Source organism: Hyperolius riggenbachi, chromosome 7 (genome assembly GCF_040937935.1).
Source record: "Hyperolius riggenbachi isolate aHypRig1 chromosome 7, aHypRig1.pri, whole genome shotgun sequence".
Classification (NCBI taxonomy): domain Eukaryota; kingdom Metazoa; phylum Chordata; class Amphibia; order Anura; family Hyperoliidae; genus Hyperolius; species Hyperolius riggenbachi.
In genome coordinates, this window is record NC_090652.1 from 225,296,006 (window position 1) to 225,317,131 (window position 21,126).

The following is a 21,126-nucleotide window of genomic DNA, read 5'->3' on the forward strand; positions in this document are numbered from 1 at the left end:
GAGCTCACGCAGTGGCAGGCTGGAGATTTTGTGATCCTATTGTACTAAAAAACTAGACACTAGAGCAGGGGTAGGGAACCTATGGCTCGGGAGCCAGATGTGGCTCTTTTCATGGCTACATCTGGCTCACAGTTAGTGGTTGATTAACTAAGCTACACTGCTCAAGCAACACAGCTTAGTGTGGCAGCCCAAGTAACATTTTCAAACTATAGGCATGCTACTGCTCTAGCATGCAATACTAATTTATTTGCGCTAACCCAAAACGAACAGCTGGCCCAATTGTCCCACTCTGGACTCTGTCAGGTCCAGTGACTTTGTAAAACGAGATCCCAACACTTTGATTGGCCCAATAGGCTGCCTGTCACTTAACAGTACAAGCTGTTAGTCAGTATTTCTCCTCTCTGGCTCTCTGGGAAATTGCTGATGTTGCTGAAACCCAAGAGAAGCTGAAGATGTGTCTGACACTTCCGCTGCCCGGCGAATCAACTGTATACACATCACCATGGCAACAAGGATGTGAGCCCTACTGCCCCAGTTTGAAACATATTGTATGGCTCTCACGGAATTACATTTTAAAATATGTGGCGTTTATGACTCTCTCAGCCAAAAAGGTTCCTGACCCCTGCACTAGAGGATTCTACGGGTGATGTAAAGCCATGTGCACTACTACACCACTCATGCAGATCATGGGAACAAAAATTGTAAACTAAATAAATAAGTTACACAAAACTAGAAGCCTATAGCAGTTACAGAAGTACTCTTTCACAATATGAGATACGTATGTTCGTCATTCATGTGTTGCTGCCTCTCTTTCTTTAACACATGCATATCTGTATTCATGCATTCATGTGGATATTTCCATTCTGTTGGCTGGAGTCCTGCGTAATGCTTGAAAAATGCATGTTGTGTTTACGTTTGAAATAAATATATATTTATATATCGGTGTCATTCTTAAGTTGTTTATTACAAAGTAGCGTATTAGTTAAATTGTCTGTACAGCCTGTTTCTCTTAAAGTTCGCCTGTGCTTATGTGATTTAGATAATAAATGAGCTTGCATTTTCAATAATCCTGCCCCACTGTGTGAACTAGGGCTATCTAGTAAATAGAGCCGTATAGATTCTGGTATAGGATAAAGATGGCACCCCTATTAACTGTACATCCTGGGATATCCGTAGCATCCTAGTATCCTGCCTACTCCTATTGCAGAGTCTAATACTTTCACATATATTATATTTCTGCTGCCGGAAATGATCACCTGAATGTTTAAGGTGACAACTTATTGTCTGTGATGGCGTTTCCTATCTTCTACAGCCAACCATGGGCTGGGGAATGGCAGTGAGCCACAGGGCTGGGGCCCGCTAGAAATCACAAAACAAAATCGCTAAGCCCTTTTTTGTGGAGGTTTTATCAGCGTGACTTGTACAGTGATTGCAATTTCCTTTGTTCTTGTGGTTCTAGGATGTAAAATCACTGCAAAATCTTTGAACAGTGGTTGAAAATTGATTTTGCAGAGATTTTATATTCTGTATTGAAGCGCTAACACTCTAATGCTGCAGGACCCACAAATGTGAGTTGGGAAAATCGCAGTCGCTCCTTTGGAATCACCCCTGTTGCCTTTCATTAGCCCCTAGCACAACTCCTCTCTTCTCCTTTGTTTTAGTCTCATTTATGTGGTGTAGTACAAGTACACTTGCAGGAATACGTGTTTGTGCGACTGCTGAGCAGACTGAAGATAAGAGTTGATATGTGGTTCGCATGGTCCCACTATGGAAGATGTTGGCTCTATGTAAATAAAGAGAAAATTACTTAAAGAGCAACTGCAAGCAAAATGTAAAAAGAAAATGTTGCTCTTATGTATGTTAAAGAGGAGCTGTCAGCCATACTATCTCAGGGGGAAAAAACCCACATATATATGTAGATAATTACTTGCTCTACTTACATAGCATAAGTATTGCACTGTCCACGTTTTTGATTTTAGTGATTTTTCTACAGTAAAAAAAAATCCTTCTTGGCATTTCCCATTTTAAGTGTGGCTATTTTGAAGCCAATCGTAATGTAATTTCCTCCCTTACTCTCCTCTGCCTGATTTTCCCACCCTTCACTGTAGAAAGTGTATTGTCTCAGCATGAGAAATATTGGCCAATCAGAGAGGAACAGAGGTGTGGGAGGGGAAAACAGGAGGGAAAGAGGCTTCAGCCAATTAGGCTGCTTTAGTTACCGTAAGTCTGAGGGGAATTAGAGAAACAAAAAAGGACAACACAGCATCCCACTGCTTTTGTGTACCAAATTTTGTGTGTACAAATAAGAGTCAGGTAAACTGGGGAATGATCAATTATCAACAAGAAAAGTAATAATGATTTTAACCTTTGGATTGTCTGGTTAGCATTCCTATTACTTGTTTTCCAGATAAAAATAAGGAATTTTTTTTATTTTATGCCTGACCGTTACACTGATAAATGAAGATATTACTTTGGCTAATCTGTTATCGCTTGAATTTTTTATGCAGAAGTTGCTGAAAAAAATAAATCAGTATGGATGCACTTTTTATGCTGGGATAACACCAAGAATTGCAGATGCAGCCCAGAGTATTAGTATCCCTACAAAATCCAAATTTGCCTTGAAATAATATGAAATTGTCCCAAATTCATGACTTTCACTATTATTTATTCCGTAGTCTGCATAACAGATTTTGCTATTATTTATGACTTAACATAATTTAAACATTAAGAGAAGAGAAGACACAGAACGTTTATATTGTGCTTTTCTCCTAGTGGAGTCAAAGCACCAGCGCTGCAGCCACTAGGACACTCTCAGTAAGCAGTAGCAGTGTTAGGGAGTCTTGTCCAAGGTCTCCTCACTGAATAGGTGCTGGCTTACTGAACTAGAAGAGCCGAGATTCGTACCCTGGTCTCCTATGTCAGAGGCAGAGCCTTTAACCAGTACCTTATCCAGCCAACAAAATGGGCAGGGGCATACTTAATAATGTCAAAAATCTTTATTTTGTAGCGCACCTGGTTGAGCTAATAACTGCAGTCAAGCTCTTTCTTTAGCTCTGAATCAAATTGGTATACAGTACTTCTCATCCAGCATTTTGGTCTACTTTTCTGGATCTAAATGTTTGATTTGTCTTGACCCCTGACCCCTTGTTTACTTATTTGGGACTTCCTCCAGCCCCCCTCCGGCCTGATCGCTCTCTCGCCGCCGTCCTCCACTGCCCACAGCTTCCGCAAATTGCCCCAGACAGTTCTCTGGTCCTGGGTATACTGTGTAGTCACAGTGGGTCTGTGCATGCTCCCCCTTTGCACTCCCATGGCCAGGAGCATTCTGCACCTGCGCAATAGTACTGCGAAGGCGCGGAAAGCTTCTGGCCACTGGAGCACAACGGGGAGCATGCACAGCCCAACTGCCTGCGCCGACTGTTCCCGACTAGATGACTTACAGGGGCCAGATGCAAAGACTGCAGCGAGGGAGCAATCAGGCCTGAGGGGGCTGGAGGAAACCCAGGTATTTATACATTTTTATACACTCCATCCCACCCCCCGCTCCGCTTCATGTACACTTCAAGGACTGCACAGCAGTGAATTGCGATAATGCAATGCTGCAAGCATTTTTGGGCAAAACACAGCACTGACCCATTCTCTTGAAATTTTGGAGATCCCTCACATTGTACAGTAGAGATAGTGTTTTTTTTGTGTAATAAAAACTAAAAACATTTCTTCTATGTTTTCTTGGGTATTCTACAATGGAGGCTAATGTATTTCAGTGACCAATGGTGCAACTTGGTTTTGTTGCACCTTGATTTTAGTTCATTTAGGATTTGTTACCGTAATTTAGAATTTATATTGAAGTTTTCCTTGGTTCTTTCTCTGACATTTGGACTTTGCTCATCAAGGGTAAAATTTTGTGTTGCAGCCAAGTCCAAGAACTTCCCATGGACCTCAAACATCTCAAACACGTAAAAAAAATTAAGTTTGTTTTTTAACCTTTTCCTTTACAACAAACCATTTGTAAAGTGCTTTTCTCCTGTAGAACCCAAAGCACATAAGCTTGTCTCAGATCAGTACATAGTGGTGTGTACAGGGGGGAAAGTTATGTGATCAAAAATGTCAGACTAAACAGGTGGCTTTTCAGTTTTGATTTAAACGTGTCCAGGGGTGGAGCTGTCTTGAATAAGTTTGGCAAGGCATTCCACAGGGTAGGGGCAGCAATACAGAAAGCTCTGGCTCCAAAGGTTTTTAGTTGAACTCTGGGGGTGGTCAAGTTATTGAATCCTTTTGATATGAAGTTGTGGGAGGTGTGACTCAGTTGCAACAAATCCTTTAGGTATCCAGGGCCTAGGTCTTGTAGGGATTTGAAGCCTAGCATGCCAATTTTTTAAGGATTCTCCATTTTATGGGTAGCCAGTGTTAGTGAGCTAAGGATCAGTGTTTATGTGGCAATGGTGGGGTTTTCTTGTTAACAGGCAGCATTCTGTGCTAGCTGCAGGCGGTGTAGGTCTTTATTTGGAAGGCCTGCATAGAGGGTATTGCAATATTCCAGCCGTATTGTGATTTAGGTGTGAACTAAGGTTAAAAGCTCCTCTGAAGGAATGAGGTGCTTAATTCTTGCAATATTCCTTCGGTAAAGGAAGGAATGTTTTTTTTTTTTATCTCTTTATTGTGTTACAAAATAGAAAACAGACAACACAACCCAGTTGACAGTGCAAGGCGTATGGCAGTAACACCAAACACAATCCAGGAAAAGTGTAATAGAATACATCTGAGGTACATATGGTAATGTGCATAAAAAAAGGACAAAATATCCAAAAGTCTAACAAGCAGATAAATTGCCACATTGTAACTTTAGAGGTGTTTAGATCAATTAACAAACAAAGCACTAACAATCGAATAAAGAAGAGGTGTACATCAAGAGGGCAATAAATCAAGAGAATTAGTGCATTAAAAATCTAAAGAGAATCAATTACTTGGCGTAATGTCAAGATCAGTAAATCTGATTCAGAGCATTTAAGCCAGGGATCCCAGACCTTATGTAATTTGGAGTGTGCACTGTGTAGTTGCCACGTTAGTTTATACAAGGGGAGGTCTGGGGAGGGGAGGGAGGGCAGAATTAATTAGATTAATCCATATTGAGCTTGGAGGATCAACCTTTTCTTTCATTGCAAGGCAACTGTCTTTCTGATATAGAGAAACAGTAGCTTCAACAGCGTTTTTTTATTTTTATTTTATTTTTATTGAGCAATAGCCCCTCTATCAGCCCCGTACTTACTTTATCAGCCCCAAGCATACTTTAAAGGCAGACATAACTGGCAAATGTAATTGATCCTTTATAAAGGAGAGTATTTTAGACAAAAAGGCCTGAATTAGTGGACATTCCCATCTCAAAAAGTGACGGGGCTAAAGCCTGGTACACACCATGCAATTTCCCATCAGATAGATTAGTCGAATAGATAATTTCCGACAGGTCTGATCTAATTTTTCGATTGTTTTTCTGATTTGCATAGAAGTGATTAGAAAATTTATCAGAAAAACGATCGGAAATCTGATCGGATCAGTCGGAAATTATCTATCGACCCATCTATCTGATGGGAAATTGCATGGTGTGTACCAGGCATAAAACCACAGGCAAATGAATGGGAATTGGATTGATCCCGTTAGGAGGTGCAATCAGGCTTTCCCAGCATAGGCAGCTCTATATTCCACTGAGTAGGCAAAAGACAAAAAAAGAGAGAGCAAGATATTCAATCTGTATATTAGTGGTCCTCAAACTAAGGCCCGTGGGCCGAATGCGGCCCCCTGAGGGTTTTTCACCGGCCCTCAAACACTAAATGTATCTTATAGATGTGGCCCACTGCACCTTTAAATATTGGCGGGCCACATATAGAATAGCAGTGCTGGTACCACCAATTCACATACTACAGAAGCCAGTGAGCAGTAATTTGGTGGCTTCCAATCCATTTCTGCATCCGGTGACACTCCTGTCCAATTGGAGGGCAGGTTGTCACCTGGGTATGCTTCACTGTCTGGTGCACAAAGACGTTCTTCGAGCGCCGCATGACTGAATGGCTGCTGCTGGGAGTTCTCCTCCAGGCATGATTGGGGGAAATCAATACCTAGATTTATTGTAATGTTTTTCAACATCCTTTTATGTATGTTCCGGCCCCCCAACTGTCTGAAGTATGTTGACCTGGCCCTTGACCAAAAAAGTTTGGGGACCCCTGCTGTATACCGTCCTATCCAGGAAAGGTCTCATCTGGTTCAAATGCTGCTGTTTGCAGAAACCAGCCAGAGAAGGTGTGTGTCCCTTTAAGGCCAGCCAGGGACCAGGCTCTCATGGAGGTGGTCAGATGTAGAATCCCCCAGGGGTAGGAAGGCAGTGCAAGTTCCTTCGTGGGATAGCAATGGTCCAGGTATGTAGAAGGGAGATGAGCGTTGCCCGGTTACTAAGCAGTGCTGCAGCGACTGAAGTATTCACACAGCGGGAGACACTGGGTCGCTTCTAAGGATTTATTGGGCATAAGGACATTACAAGAGGGAACAGCCTATCTATTTCCTGGAGAATCAGCCATTAACTCAGGTCAAATAAAATATAATATATATAGATTTCATTAGCAATATTTAGTAGCTGTATAGGTCATTGGTTCCCCCCCTCCCCCCCCAAAAAAAATGGGGGGGGGGGTATCAGGGCCGGCACTACCATAGAGGCAAAAGGGGCATTTGCCCCGGGGCCCTGACCTCTGCTGAGGCCCCAGCAGCGCCGACCCTGGGGAGCAGAACAGTAGTGGCCGGGGGGGGGGTTCGGGGGTGGCGGTGCTGTAGTTGGCCTCAGGGCCCCTTGAACCGGCCCTGGGGGTTATGCAAATATGTAGAGAGAGTGGTAGGATACTTATGAGCCCCAAAACAGGGCCATATTTTAGGATACTGAAAAATTACTGCGTATGTTCTTAGAGGGAAATAGACATAAATGAGGGAATTAGACAAGAAGGAGCAGGAGGGGGATTTTAATAATATATTAATTTCATATTGCCATAATCTTATTATAAAAAGGGGCAGGCTTAAGGTGAATTAATGCTGAATGGCTCACAGCAGTACAAGAAAGTGCACCTATGCATTGCAATTGCGTCCCGACTATACTACAATAAATGTAAAAAATATACAATGATATATGTATGTGTGTATAAAGATATATAGATAAATATAACAAGATATATTGAAAATATATATGTCAGACAGTGAAATCAAGTTTGAGATGCCAGTAGGATTCGCGTCTACAAAGAATGCGAAATCATTCATGTTTATAATCGTGCATTACTTGTTCAATTATAACGGCTTTTAAAAGACTAAAGTTCTTATTATGGGTATGATAAAAATGACTGGAGAGTCCATGTTTTAGTTCTCCTGTTTAATGTTAGACCGTTTATTCAATCTGGTGTGGAACTTTAGTGAGGTTCCACCTATGTATGAAAGATTACATGGATATGACAATAAATAAATGGCGTATAAACTTTGGCAAATACTTTATAAATATTTTCATAGACAAGGTTAGGGTCCCGTTTATGATGGTACTACAGCATAAACAGCAGGTAGATTCACACGCAAAACATCCCCTCTTGCCACTAGGCGCTTTATTGGGTTAATAATACTCTCCTTCATTTTTAATTCACTGGGTGCACCAAAACCACTAATGGTTTTGCTGCGTCTGAAGAGATTAGGTTTTTGTGAAGGGTTTGTTTCAGTATAGCGTCATTTAGCAGAATGGGCCAGAAACAAGTGAATGCATTCTGCTGCACGGTTGGAAGGAGGAGGCTAAAACCACAACGCCAGCAAGCGGCAGTAGTATCAGTTGTAAATTTACAGAGTCTCAAAGGGGTGTAATAGACCTGGTGAAACCACCGCACATGAATCAGATTGTCCTGTGAGAAAATAACAGTTTTCATATAGTTCCCCTCAAAGTCCAACCAGTCATGTGAAGATACATCCCCCATTACCCCCAGTCTGCCCATAGTGACTTAACCTTATTTATTATTATTCTAATAACATATTCATGTTCAATTATCTTGCATAATACCTGGATATGAGCTTGTTCAGGTCCGGCTCTAAAAGCCAACTCCTCCACTCCGACTCCTTAGTCTAATACATAATACTTACCAGGTCTGTGGAGTTGGGACAAAAAAAATCATCTGACTCATCAGTTTATGAACACTCTGACTCCAGGTACCCAAAATTGCTGACTCCACCTCCCTGCCAAGATGCAGCCTCCTAAACAAAACTGTTGGTCAAATCTTGTTCTAATAATTCCATAATTTAAGGAAAGCTTAGCATTTCCGAATTGGACGCTGCACCAGTGCACTTCCCAAGCCGCAGCCAAATGCCATGCACAGCTATAGAGATTTGGATGCTGTCTGCGAATAACTGCAGCCACCACCATTTTTTTTTTTGAGGGGGGACTCTATGCGAATCAGATGCAGCCTTTTAATTTCAATAGGTGATTCTGCATCCGAAATCGCATGATGAAAACATCTGCGGTCCGCGGCTGGAAATAAGTCCATAATGTACAAACAAATCCTAGTCACTTTCCCCAACTTTCATTGCCAATAATGTCCTTGGAAATGGTTGTGTGGCCAATTAATAGTTTAGTATATTACAGCTATCACTGAGTGTCTGCTGCTACATCCATCATTTTATGTTTTTAATGCAGTTCATCTTTTCTGCGATCTTCAGTCTTGATCTTCAGCTCAATCACTGCTTGGCCATTTGTTTGATATGTGGCTATATGAGCTGATGGCTAATTCAAATGAAATATAGCAGTCCAGCACTCGAGATGTGTTAGGGTCTGCTACTGTATTGACAGATGTTGCTAAGGGTTAATAATTTACCGTGTCAAGTGTCATCATGTGCCGACCATTGCCATACAACTGCTTGAAACACTCAGCATTGTATTGCATTGAACATTCACAAACAAAAGTGTCATAGTCCCATCACAAGTAATTCATAGAATGGTTTGATCTTGCAGAAGATGTTATTTCCTACGCATACCTGACTTCTCGACAATGTACCCCATTCAATACCCTCTGTGGGGAACCTTTTGGAGCCTTAAATATCAGATAACAGCAATAAAAGGGACAATAGTTTGTTGTGTTATAGATGACAAGGCTTCATAACATGTCAAGCATCTTAACACTTGTTATTGTAACAGAGGCTGTGTAGACATCCATGTCAGTGTGTGTGTGTGTGTGTGTGTGTGTGTGTGTGTGTGTGTGTGTGTGTGTATGTATGTATGTATGTATGTATGTATGTATGTATATATATATATATATATATATATATATATATATATATATATATATATATATATATATATATATATAAATCTGCACGCGCACACATAATGTGGCTGTGTGTGTAATGTGTTCGTATCAAGTGTAATGATCTGTAGCCAAAAACAATTGTGTTCTGTGACATTTAAGTAACAGCTTTTTAATTTGTTTTTTGTTTTTTTTTCCCTCTCCCTTCTCCACTCTCCCGCGTCTTTCTCTCGTTCCCGAGACTCTGCCCCCTCCCCCGTCTCTCCCCCGCCGCTCTTATGGCGGACGCCATTTGCATGCGCAGGCTGCCGTTTTTGCTAAAGGTCAGGGAGGTCAGGGGTCACAAATTGACTTGCTGGATCCCGGCTGGGGGACGCGTCACACTGGCTTTTGGATAATAAAAGATTGGATTTTTATTTATTTAAGATTTCCAGCTCTGCCTCCCTGTGATTTAACACTCTGGGTGCCGTAGTGTATGATGATGGAGCCTGAGAGTAGCTTGATTTCCCCTCGAGCTGGTATATTTATTGGTGAGATTTGCTTGACAGGATAGTGAGCTGTGTGACATCCAATATTGCAGTCTTAACATGGTGTCATCATTGACTCCACACAGTAATGTAACCCTGGGGATCCACCTTTTAATTAGGCACAGAATCCTATGTGCATCTTGTCAGAGCGGGGGAATGAGCTTATCCATTATACAGCAGATTCTTACAGGGAAGTATGGAGGAATGGTGTAGGGCTAGGCTTTCTGGGGGAGATGAAAAAACAGGACCTTTTCCAATACAACTGATAAAGCATAGAATATATAGCCGTGCTGTGCCTTATACAATTTACAGCGCTCTGTTCGTTGCTTCCTAATGATAAATTCATTTTATGGAAATAAGAATGTTATTTATCTAGTTTTGCAAAACAGAAATTTGCCTTCTTAAAACCGAAGGTATTTACGATTATTCAGGTTGGAGTTGGCATATGAGGTCTCCCACAATGCATCACTGCTGAATATGCAGATAATCCTATTTTGTCCCTGAAAGCTAAACACACCTCCAGAACTGCTGGGATGCGGTGATGTCAGCTTGTTGTACAGAGTCACAATAATCCAAAATGGATACAGACTGTTTCAGACTGGTTGGGTCCTCATCAGTGCAATGCATGATTAATGTGGCTCTATGCAGTAGGACTTGAAACACCCAGAGTTATAGACTATCCAGCAAGCTCATGGTGAACCAGAACATCAAGGAGTGTGTAAGGGGCTAAAAAGGACCAAAAAACCCTCTTACTAAAATGTTATGCAACACAGAAATTTGCACATTTATCTAGTTTTGAGAATAAAACATCAATAAATGGGCAAGTGTTGCTAAAAGTTTAAAAAAATCCAGATATAAAACTTGAAAGTAATCTTCCATGTTGTTACGGTAAGTGTACTATTGGGGGGGGGACACACACCATACAATTTTTTAATTATCTTTTCAATTCAAGAATTGCAATCAATGTTTCTGACTGATCGTAAGATTTCAAAAATCTGACCAATGTACCACACACATTTGTTCAATTTTCCCCCAATTATGAAAAAAAATTGTTTTGGTCTGTACATCAAGTAATTGACAATCTACCACACACCATACAATTTTGATTAAAAAAAATCCAACACTCCCGATCTTCTTTTTATTGAACAAAAACGCTAAAATCGATCATATTTCTCGAACGAATGAAAAAAAAAAAAGCTTTTGATTTTTCAGAACAACCAATCGTAATTATCAAATTGGTGTAAATTGTGATCTTTTGATTGTATGGTGTCTGGCCACCTTTTGCCTGTTTCAGTTGATTTTTGGCTTAAAGGATAACCGAAGTGACGTGTGACATGAGATAGACATGTGTATGTACAGTGCCTAGCACACAAATAACTATGCTGTGTACCTTTTTTTCTTTCTCTGCCTGAAAGAGTTAACTATCAGGTATGTAAGTGGCTGACTCAGTCCTGACTCATACAGGAAGTGACTACAGTGTGACCCTCACTGATAAGAAATTCCAACTATAAAACACTTTCCAAGCAGAAAATGGCTTCTGAGAGCAAGAAAGAGGTAAAAAGAGGAATTACTTATCAGTGAGGGTCACACTGTAGTCACTTCCTGTCTGAGTCAGCCACTTACATACCTGATATTTAACTCTTTCAGGCAGAGAAAGAAAAAAAAGGAACACAGCATAGTTATTTGTGTGCTAGGCACTGTATTATTATTATTATTTAGTATTTATATAGCGCCGACATATTACGCAGCGCTGTACAGTATATATATATTGTCTTGTCACTAACTGTCCCTCAAAGGAGCTCACAATCTAATCCCTACCATTGTCTATCTCATCATGTCTTATGTCACCTCGGGTATCCTTTAACTGAGTCGGTAAGTAGAAGCTTGGCTTTCCGTTCAGCTAAAGGGGAAAAACACCCTGGACTGACTTCAAAAGTATTAGTGAGGAAGAGATCTCAGACATCCTCCATCACCTCCGCCAGACAACCTGCAACCTGGACCAACTAAACATATGCTGAAATGCCCTGACCTGCTTGGTCCAACATGTCACAAAATAGTAAATTGCTCTCTGCAAGCAGGGAGGTTTCCTACCTCTCTAAAAGAAGGAATCGTCAAGCCCCTTCTTAAAAAAACCTTCCATGGATCCAGATGCAATGAACAGCTATAGACCTGCACCACACCTCTCATAACCTCAGATCAGCAAGTTCTATAAACTTAGTCACTCTCAGAGTGCACCTCAAAAAATCTGGAGACAGAGCCTTCTGTCATGCTGCCCCTACTCTTTGGAACTCCCTGCCACACCCGGTAAAGACCACACCATCCCTGGAGTTATTCAAATCCAGGTGTTTAGCTTGGCATTTCCGGACTTATAAAATTCTTCCTCTGTATCACGATGGTCTGAGCCATGCTTATGCGCTTTGAGTCCTACGGGAGAAAAGCGCTTTACAAATGTTATTTGTTGTTGTTTGTTGTTGTTCAAACACCTCCCACAATCCCATCATCACAAACAGAGTGCTTTTCAGTCTAGCCAAGCAGTATATTTAGCACAACAAGTTAGCAGTTTAAATCCAGCCAGCCATGTAATATATAAAAGGAGTAATAGAAAAATGACTTTGACTAGCGAATTATGATATATTCGCCACAAAGTACATTCACATTGCCTTACTGGGGGCATTCATGGATTAGGGCAGCTTAGGGAGTCTGAAGGAGTGTTAAGGTTTGGTTAGTGTTAAAGCTTAGTGACAGTATCATGTTAGGGTAAGGTTATAGTTTTACAGTAATAGACTCTCTTAAAAGACAAGTACTGTAATTGTATCTTTAGTCGTAATACTAAATACAAATTTCCTGGAGTCCCATAGTCTTATTTTGGGATAAAACATTCATTTATGTTGTTCACTTATCTTCCACAAAGAGAAATTATGATCTGTTGAGCTTTTAATTCACTGTCCTGCTTTCACAGGCCACACAAAAGTTTTATGGTTTCTAATTAGTTTTCATGGTAGCTGCCACTGCAGTCCAAGTGTTCTGACTGATCCAGTAATGATCTAATTTATTAACCCTTGCAACAACAAAAAAGAGACCTTAGGCAAGTTATAAGTTGGTGAGTTAGGCAATGTGCTCACATATTTATTTCATAATGCCACATCACTTCAAGTACTCTTTAATGTTGGAGTTCAGCTCACAACAGGGGGATGTCTGGTTTAGAAAAGGGCAGGGGGTGAGATTAGGTGTAAACTAGACTCGGAGGGTAAAGGATAGGTCAAACTTAGTTGGGGACTATCAAGAAAAAAAGTAAAATTTGATCAGTGTATGAACACTTTACATTTTCCCTATCATGTAAAATATCTGCACCATCCTTCATAATAAAATGATAGTGGGTTGCTTGTATTTATCATATGGGCCCATATGCAATTAGTGTTTTCTCCTAGGATGAAATTCTTTAGCTTTGGTTTAGAATAACTTTTCAGCACTTTGCAATGGAAAAAGTACCAAAAAGTAGGTGAAAAAGTCCTGTTAAAATTATTTAGAAATTTTTTTTGCTTGCTGATGGCTTAAAATCAATTTTATTGACAAATTTGAAAATACCACCTAGGAGAAAACTCAGGAGATAAAGTTAATTGCATATAGGCCATGGTATCAAGTATTAGTTCTCATCAACAAGACTTTTTATCTTTACATTGTTTAAAGGGGACCTGAAGTGAAAGGGATACGGAGGCTGACATGATGATTTCCTTTTAAACAAAACTGGTTGCCTGGGAGTCCTGCTGATCTCTTTGGCTGCAGTAGTGTCTGAACCACACACCTGAAACAAGCATGCAGCAAATCTAGTCAGACTTCAGTCACAGCATCTCATCGGCTTGCTTGTTCAGGGTCTATAAGTAAAAGCAGGACAGCCAGGCAATGTACAATTATTTAAAAGGACAGTTCTCTAACTTCTCATGTCCTTTAAACTAAGCCTGATTCAGAAAGAGCTTTCGCACTACTATACAAAGTAGCTAGTGACAGTTGTACACATGTGGTGTGTTAATTGACCTGGAAGTTATAAATTCGGCATATGATAAAAAAAATAATAATTTCCTTGAGTTAATTCTGTTCCTAAACAATGTAACAGATCCAGAGATACCGGCTGCAGTGGTAATATGGAGATTCTGTGTTCAGACTAGAATTACAGTAGGCATAAAAACTGTTTTCCAGAATGGAAACAAGCAGATAACATACCGTATTTTCCACCGTATAAGACGCACTTTTTCTCCCCCAAAAATGGGAAGAAAAAGTCCCTGCATCTTATACGGCAAAGGCAGGGAATCCCCAACTTCCGAACGCCCGCCGATACGAACCGCCAACCCGCCGCCATCAGGATTCCCTGCCTTGTCTCCTGCTGTGCCTGGCTTCGTCCCCGCATGCCTCTCCTCCCCTCTCCTCACTCCCCCATGTATCTCAAGGACCCCCGTGTGAGCAGCGGCAGTGGGCGACTTACCTCCTCCTTCATGCCTGTGGCGATTGAAGACATCCGGCCTCTGCGAGCAGCTTTCTCTGGTGCCAGGTTCTAATGACGCGTCATCAATAACGCGTCATTAGAAGCCGGCACTAGAGGAAGCCGCTCGCAGAAGCCGGATGTCTTCAATCGCTGCAGGCATGATGGAGGAGGTAAGTCACTCACTGCCGCTGCTCACATGGGGGGTCCCTGAGATACATGGGGGAGTGAGGAGAGGGGAGGAGAGGTATGCGGGGATGAAGCCAGGCACAGCGGGGACACATGGGTGAGACAGTGGAAGACTGGAGGAAGCATGGCGGAGACCAGAAAAGGCATGGGGGACACATTATGGAGACATGGGAAGATCAAGGGTGGCCAGAGGAGGCATGGGGGACACATGTTTGAGGCATTAGGGAGACAAAAGGAGGCATGGGGGAGGCCAGAGAAGGCATGGGGAGGCCAGAGCAAGCATGGAGGAGACATGGGGGAGATTGGAGACATGGGGGAGACTGGAGGCAGGGGGAGACAGGAGAAGACATAGGGATACAGGAGAAGACATGGGGGAGACAGGAGGAGACATAGGGACCTAGGAGGACACAGGAGGACACCATTTGGGGGAGGACATGTACACAGGAGGACACCATTTGGTGGAGGACATATACAAGACGCTCCTGAAATATGGACGCACTATGTACAGGTTATATTTTTTTTCCCTGGTTTTTGCCCTCTAAATCTAGGTGCGTCTTATATTCCAGAGCGTCTTATACGGCGAAAAATACTGTACATGGCGAAACATTCTGTGTTATCTCGAGGAACTCTTGAGATATGTCCATTTCACCTGTTTGGATGTGTGTTACCAGGCTTAGACTTTCCTGCAAAACTTGAGATTGGCCCCATGTCTTTCTGCCTGGTCTATTATAGTGACAGGTGGTTTTATGTACTATAAGGGAAGCTGTAATGCTCAGTGCATTTTACTTATACTCAACTGACCTGTTCATCTCTGGAAATTCTTGTCATTTAATTTGAAAAAAAAATAATGAATGTAACCTGTATGTTTATATTTTTTGCTTATATTACGCTCAATTTCTACTACACGTGTGTAGAAGTTTGGCTTTAAATGATGTAAACTGTATTTTTCTTTTTCATTGCTTTGTTTCAGAACAAGAGGAAAACTTTGAGTTTATTATTGTGTCCCTCACTGGCCAGAGTTGGCACTTTGAAGCCACGAGTTATGAAGAGCGGGATGCCTGGGTACAGGCAATAGAGAGCCAAATTCTGGCCAGTCTACAGTCCTGTGAAAGTAGCAAAAACAAGGTAAGCATCTGTTACATCATCACATAAATATTCTGCTAAGGTGCTGCTATGATATTTGGCCCCACGCAGCACATAATTTGTAGCCGTCCTCCCCCCAATTAGAGGTTCCTTCTCACTTTTAGGTAGCCAGAGGTGCCCCCAACCAACAAAACAAAGCCCTCCAGTATGGGTAGGTAGCCAATGTTGCAGCCCTCTTTCTCCCCAGTATAGGTAACCAAAATGTCCCACAGTAAAGATAGCCATCCCAGTATAGGTAGCCAAAGGTTTGTCTCTCCCCCACCATATAGGGCATTGGTGTCAAGGGGAATGTAGCTTCCTGCTGCCTCCCCATCCCCAGCACTCGTAGACCTGCGACAATGCAAAGAGAGGAGAGCAGTGCACAGTAACAGTGCAGCACACTTCAAATGCATCAAATGAGCAATGACCCCACTTTCGCATCTGAAGTGTACTCTGTGGTCTCTACGCCACTCTCCCCTCTGGTTACATTGCCACTGATCTGAGGACTGTGAGTGACGGGGCAGCAGTGCCAGCCATGCAAGACACAGACAGTGCGGCCCAGGCAGCATGGGAGGCCCCTACGGTGTCTGAGACTGCTTGGCTTGCCTGGGCCTAGCTCCACCCCTGCCTGTGTAGTAAGCACAGCACCTTTAAATTACACTGTTGTTGTTTTTTTGTTGTTGTTTTTTTTCAAGTCTTTCACACCATAGACACAAGACTAGCAAACTAACTAAGTTTACGTGAAAGCAGGGGTCGAGTGGGGTGTGGACGGCGTCCACTTACTATTTCCCTAGGGTGGACGCCGTCCACGCTGGCTTGTGTGGAGGGAGCAGCGCAGTGGAAGGAGAGCTGTGAGCAGCGGTGGAGAAGGGGGCCATCTCCCCCCCTTCTCTCAACTCGGGGCTCTCCTTCCCTCGCTCACCCCTCCACAAGTAATGTGCGGGCAGCCGGCAGCGGGCGGGACTTACCTCTCCTCGTTCCGGCACCGGATCTGCGTGCCGCTGCTCTGGTTTGAACCAGACCAGACTTGCGGCATGCAGATCCGGTGTTCCGACGAGGAGGAGAGGTAAGTCCTGCCGGCTGCCCGCACATTAGTTGTGGAGGGGAGAGTGAGGGAAGGAGAGCCCCGAGGTGAGAGAAGGGGGGGGAGATGGCCCCCTTCTCCACCGCTGCTCACAGCTCTGTCTTCTCTGCGCTGCTCTCCTCCTGCTGGGGGGACACCTGGCTACCTATTCTGGCACATATACCCCCTGACTACATATACTGGGGACATATACCCCCTGACTACATATACTGGGCACATATACCCCCTGGCTACATATACTGGGGACATATACCCCCTAACTACATATACTGGGCACATATACCCCCTGGCTACATATACTGGGCACATATACCCCCTGGCTACATATACTGGGGACATATACCTCTGGCTACATATACTGGGGACATATACCTCTGGCTACATATACTGGACACATATACCCCCTGACTACATATACTGGGCACATATACCCCCTGACTACATATACTGGGCACATATACCCCCTGACTACATATACTGGGGACATATACCCCCTGGCTACATATACTGGTCACATATACCCCCTGACTACATATACTGGTCACATATACCCCCTGACTACATATACTGGGGACATATACCCCCTGGCTACATATACTGGGCACATATACCCCCTGGCTACATATACTGGGCACATATACCCCCTGGCTACATATACTGGGCACATATCCCCCTGGCTACATATACTGGGCACATATACTGGGACATATACCCCTGACTACATATACTGGGCACGTATACCCCTGGCTACATATACTGGGCACGTATACTCATGGCTACTTATACTGGGGACACCTATAGACCTGGCTACCTATGCTGGGGGTACCTATTTTGGGGGAACTGCTGTCAGATTATCTGCATTTTTGTGGAACCGCTTTTATGTATTTTGGGGAACCGGCTGCCAGATTATGTGTATGTTAGGGGAACGGCTGCTGCCAGATTATGCATATTTTGGGGAAAAGCTGCCAGATTACGTGTATTTTGGGGAACAGCTGCCAGATTATGTGTATGTTACGGGAACGGCTGCTGCCAGATTATGCGTATTTTGGGGAACAGCTGCCAGATTATGTGTATGTTACGGGAACGGCTGCTGCCAGATTATGCATATTTTGGGGAAAAGCTGCCAGATTGTGTATGTTTGGGGGACCACTGCTGCCAGATTATATGTATTTTGGGTGTTCCGCTGCCAGGTTTCGCATATTTTGCGGAACTGCTTCCAAATTGTGTATGTTGGGGGAGCTGCTGCTGCCATATTATCTATTTTGGGGGAACCACTGCCATATTATCTGTATTTTGGAGGAACTTCTACCAGATTATGTGTCTTTTGGGTGAAATGCTGTCAGATTACATCTATTTTGGGGGGGGATACACTACGGCAGAGCTCAAACTTCCCCGGCAGACCTTTTCCTTTTACATCACTGCTAAGGTCATGTATATTTGGCCACACCCATGATCACGCCCATATGATGCTTGACCACGCCCATTTTTGGCACCCCGCTGTACGTGCGGCGCATGGGTTTTCTAGGTGAGTCCACTCCCTTCTTTTCACAGGATTAAACCCCTGCGTGAAAGTACAAAATAACCACAATTTTAAATGCAAGTTAAAACCAGAGGAATTTTGTATGAAATTTGAATGCAAGCTGGAGTTTTCTTGGGCTGGTCTTGATAAATCTGTTTGTCTTCTGCCCCTAGTTATTTACCTACTAAGTTGGTGAAGCATTTCTACCTTTTGTGCAAATTTCACTGTTAAAAATGTTCCCCCAAATCCTTCCATAATAGTAGGAATCTATTGCCGCCTTTGCCACCTTCTCAACAAACCTCTGCGTGCAGCTTACTCAGCAACCAGACACCTGTCCAGCCACTCCATACTTGCAGTGTCATTGCAGGCAGTCTATATGTCACTTACGTGGGACAGATCGACATGTGTAGGTGTTTGTATGTAGATCTGTCTCCCGGGGGGTAATCGTACTGATGCACTGCAGTATGCACGGTATGAATTCCAAATTCGAGATTGTGAAGTGGGTGGATGGTTGCCAGGCCACTAGTACAGGATGCACACAGAAATTTGTTATGGCGGAGACCGGGGAGGTAATCTATTTACTAATATTATGGAACATTTAGCTAACATTTTGGTGAAAGCCTTTATAAGGTCCAAAGTCACAAACCCTAAATTTCTGCACTTATGCACTGATCTTGTTCTTAAAGTAGCCCTATAATGAGAGGTATATGGAGGTTGCCCTGTTTATTTCCTTTAAAGGACAACTGTAGCAAGAGGGCAATGAAGACTGCCAAATTTATTTCCTTTTAAACCATACCAGTTGCCTGGCAGCCTTGCTGATCTATTTGGCTGCAGCATTATTTGAATAATAACAGATCTGACAATATTGTCAGAAACCCATGATCTGCTGCATGTTTGTTCAGGGTCTATGGCTAAACGTATTAGATACAGAGGATCAGCCAGATAGCCAGGCAACTGGTATTGCTTACAAGGAAATAAATATGGCAGCCTCCATAGCCCTGTAAGTATTGTCTGAAACAAGCATGTGGTTAATATGATCAGACTCTAGTCAGAACACCTGACATGAATCCTCATGCTGCGTCAGTATGAACAATAAATCCCAGAAATATGACCGCTTCCATATCCCTCTCACTTCAGGGTCACTTCAAGGCATTTCTTTTGACTGCTATAATGTATACTTTGCAGACTGCATTCTGTCTTCCAGGTATGTACCCACTACGCAGCTTTTCCAATGATCTTTCCGACGGGCGACTTTTTTTTCAGCGATGAGCAATCATTCTCACGACATAAGTACATGCGCGATTACACAAATGACATTTAGAGACACGCAGCGACTATGACTGTCTCGATGGATCAGATCTTTTAAATCCCTGACGAATCCAGCGCAAAGCACCGTGAACGTGGACGTCGTGTATACCCGCCGGCAGGAAAATAGATCGGGCAACGCTCGTCGTCGTGGGACGTCGCTTGGATCCATCTTCCTGAGGTGAGTATTCAGATTAAGGTCTTTTCCAATTCAAGTTCCATGTCAACTCCTAAGGATGTAACATCAACTTTGTTACAATAGCTGTAATAGAGCATAGACGTCATAGGAAACCATTTGACTTTGAAGTTTAGTTTTGCTTTGACATAAAACAAGTCAAATGTTTTGTAAAATGAGCCATTTAGCTCAATATCTAAACAACTCTGGTTATTTAATGAACAGGGGTGCAGTGAAGTGAAGTTGTGCGCATTTCAAATTGTCATACAGAGGCATTAAAAGAAACAGAACTTCACTGATATGTGCTGCACATCTCTAGCAGAAGTTCCATTATTTTGACTGATCTGTCCAGAAACTCCTGCACATCCTGAACAATGTATGCATACATTTTTATAAGGTGTGTGCAGCAGATTGATCAAAACTGCTATCTAGGGATGTTACGGTGTATGTATGATTTTGTACAGAATCAAGCAGTTTACGACCCTGCAGTATACGCTTTCAATTGACTGTGGGTGAGAGCTGTGTTGCAAATGAAAATTGGTATCGATCAGAGGACAATATCTGTAGTATCAAACACAATGTCAGCCGTAATGAATTTGCTGAGGAATGTATATTGGTTTTTAAATGAAGCCGGCACACCAAGTTCTGGGTGCTTGGTAAGGTGACTATGGCAAAGTCACTCCTATAACATTCTTAAACACAGTTCACCAGCATGTAGTTTCAAATACTCCGCACTTTTATGGTGTAATTATTCCACTGTTAGGTCCGACAATTGTTTCGGGGGCCTCACAGGGTCCCCCTTTTTCAAGGTATGTGGTATTGAGGAATATATATTGAGCACTCATAAAGTCTTGTTATGCTCAAGACCACATAAATAAAGTGCCACTCATACCCGCACACAATTGGCAGGAGGTTTGACCTGCAGACTGACTCACATGAGGAAAGGAAGGGCTAAGCATGCCCAAGAAGGTGCTGTATCCAGGAGATGAAAGAAGTCCGCAGTGACCATGGTGTCTGCATCTCAGAACAATTACACTTATCTTTCTTTTCTAATGGCCCATACTCACGGGCTACAATTGTCGCCGCAACCACGTGGCGCGCGCGTGTTTGCGGCGACAGGTCGCCCGTGAGTATGAGGCGCGCACCCCGAACCGTCGCTCGTCGATGCTGTCGCCAGGCGATTGGCGGCAGTCAATCGCATGTCGACAGTTTTCGCCGCAACCCAATAGCCGGAGCATTCAGTTTCCGGCAGGGGGGAGGAACGTCGGCGACAGCTTCCGTTGCCATCCCTAGTCCCACTTCCGCGTGTGTATGCGGAGGGACCTGGCGACGAGCTGTCGCCGGCCTGTCGCACACACGCTCCCATGTGCTAGCGACAGGCCAGAAAAGTAGCCTGTGAGTATGGGCCATTAGAGCTGGTAGGACAACA

The 21,126-nt window shown here is 43.0% G+C and overlaps 1 protein-coding gene across 8 annotated transcripts in view; it reads left to right on the forward strand.

Moving 5' to 3' along the window:
- The window catches only part of AGAP1 (ArfGAP with GTPase domain, ankyrin repeat and PH domain 1), a 589,384-nt gene that overhangs the window by 521,578 nt on the left and 46,680 nt on the right, over nucleotides 1-21,126 (forward strand). For all 8 annotated transcript variants that reach the window (XM_068245326.1, XM_068245327.1, XM_068245325.1 and 5 more), the window contains one exon: nucleotides 15,463-15,617. In XM_068245326.1, the coding sequence (XP_068101427.1) occupies nucleotides 15,463-15,617 (155 nt within the window). The remainder of the gene's footprint in view (nucleotides 1-15,462; nucleotides 15,618-21,126) is intronic.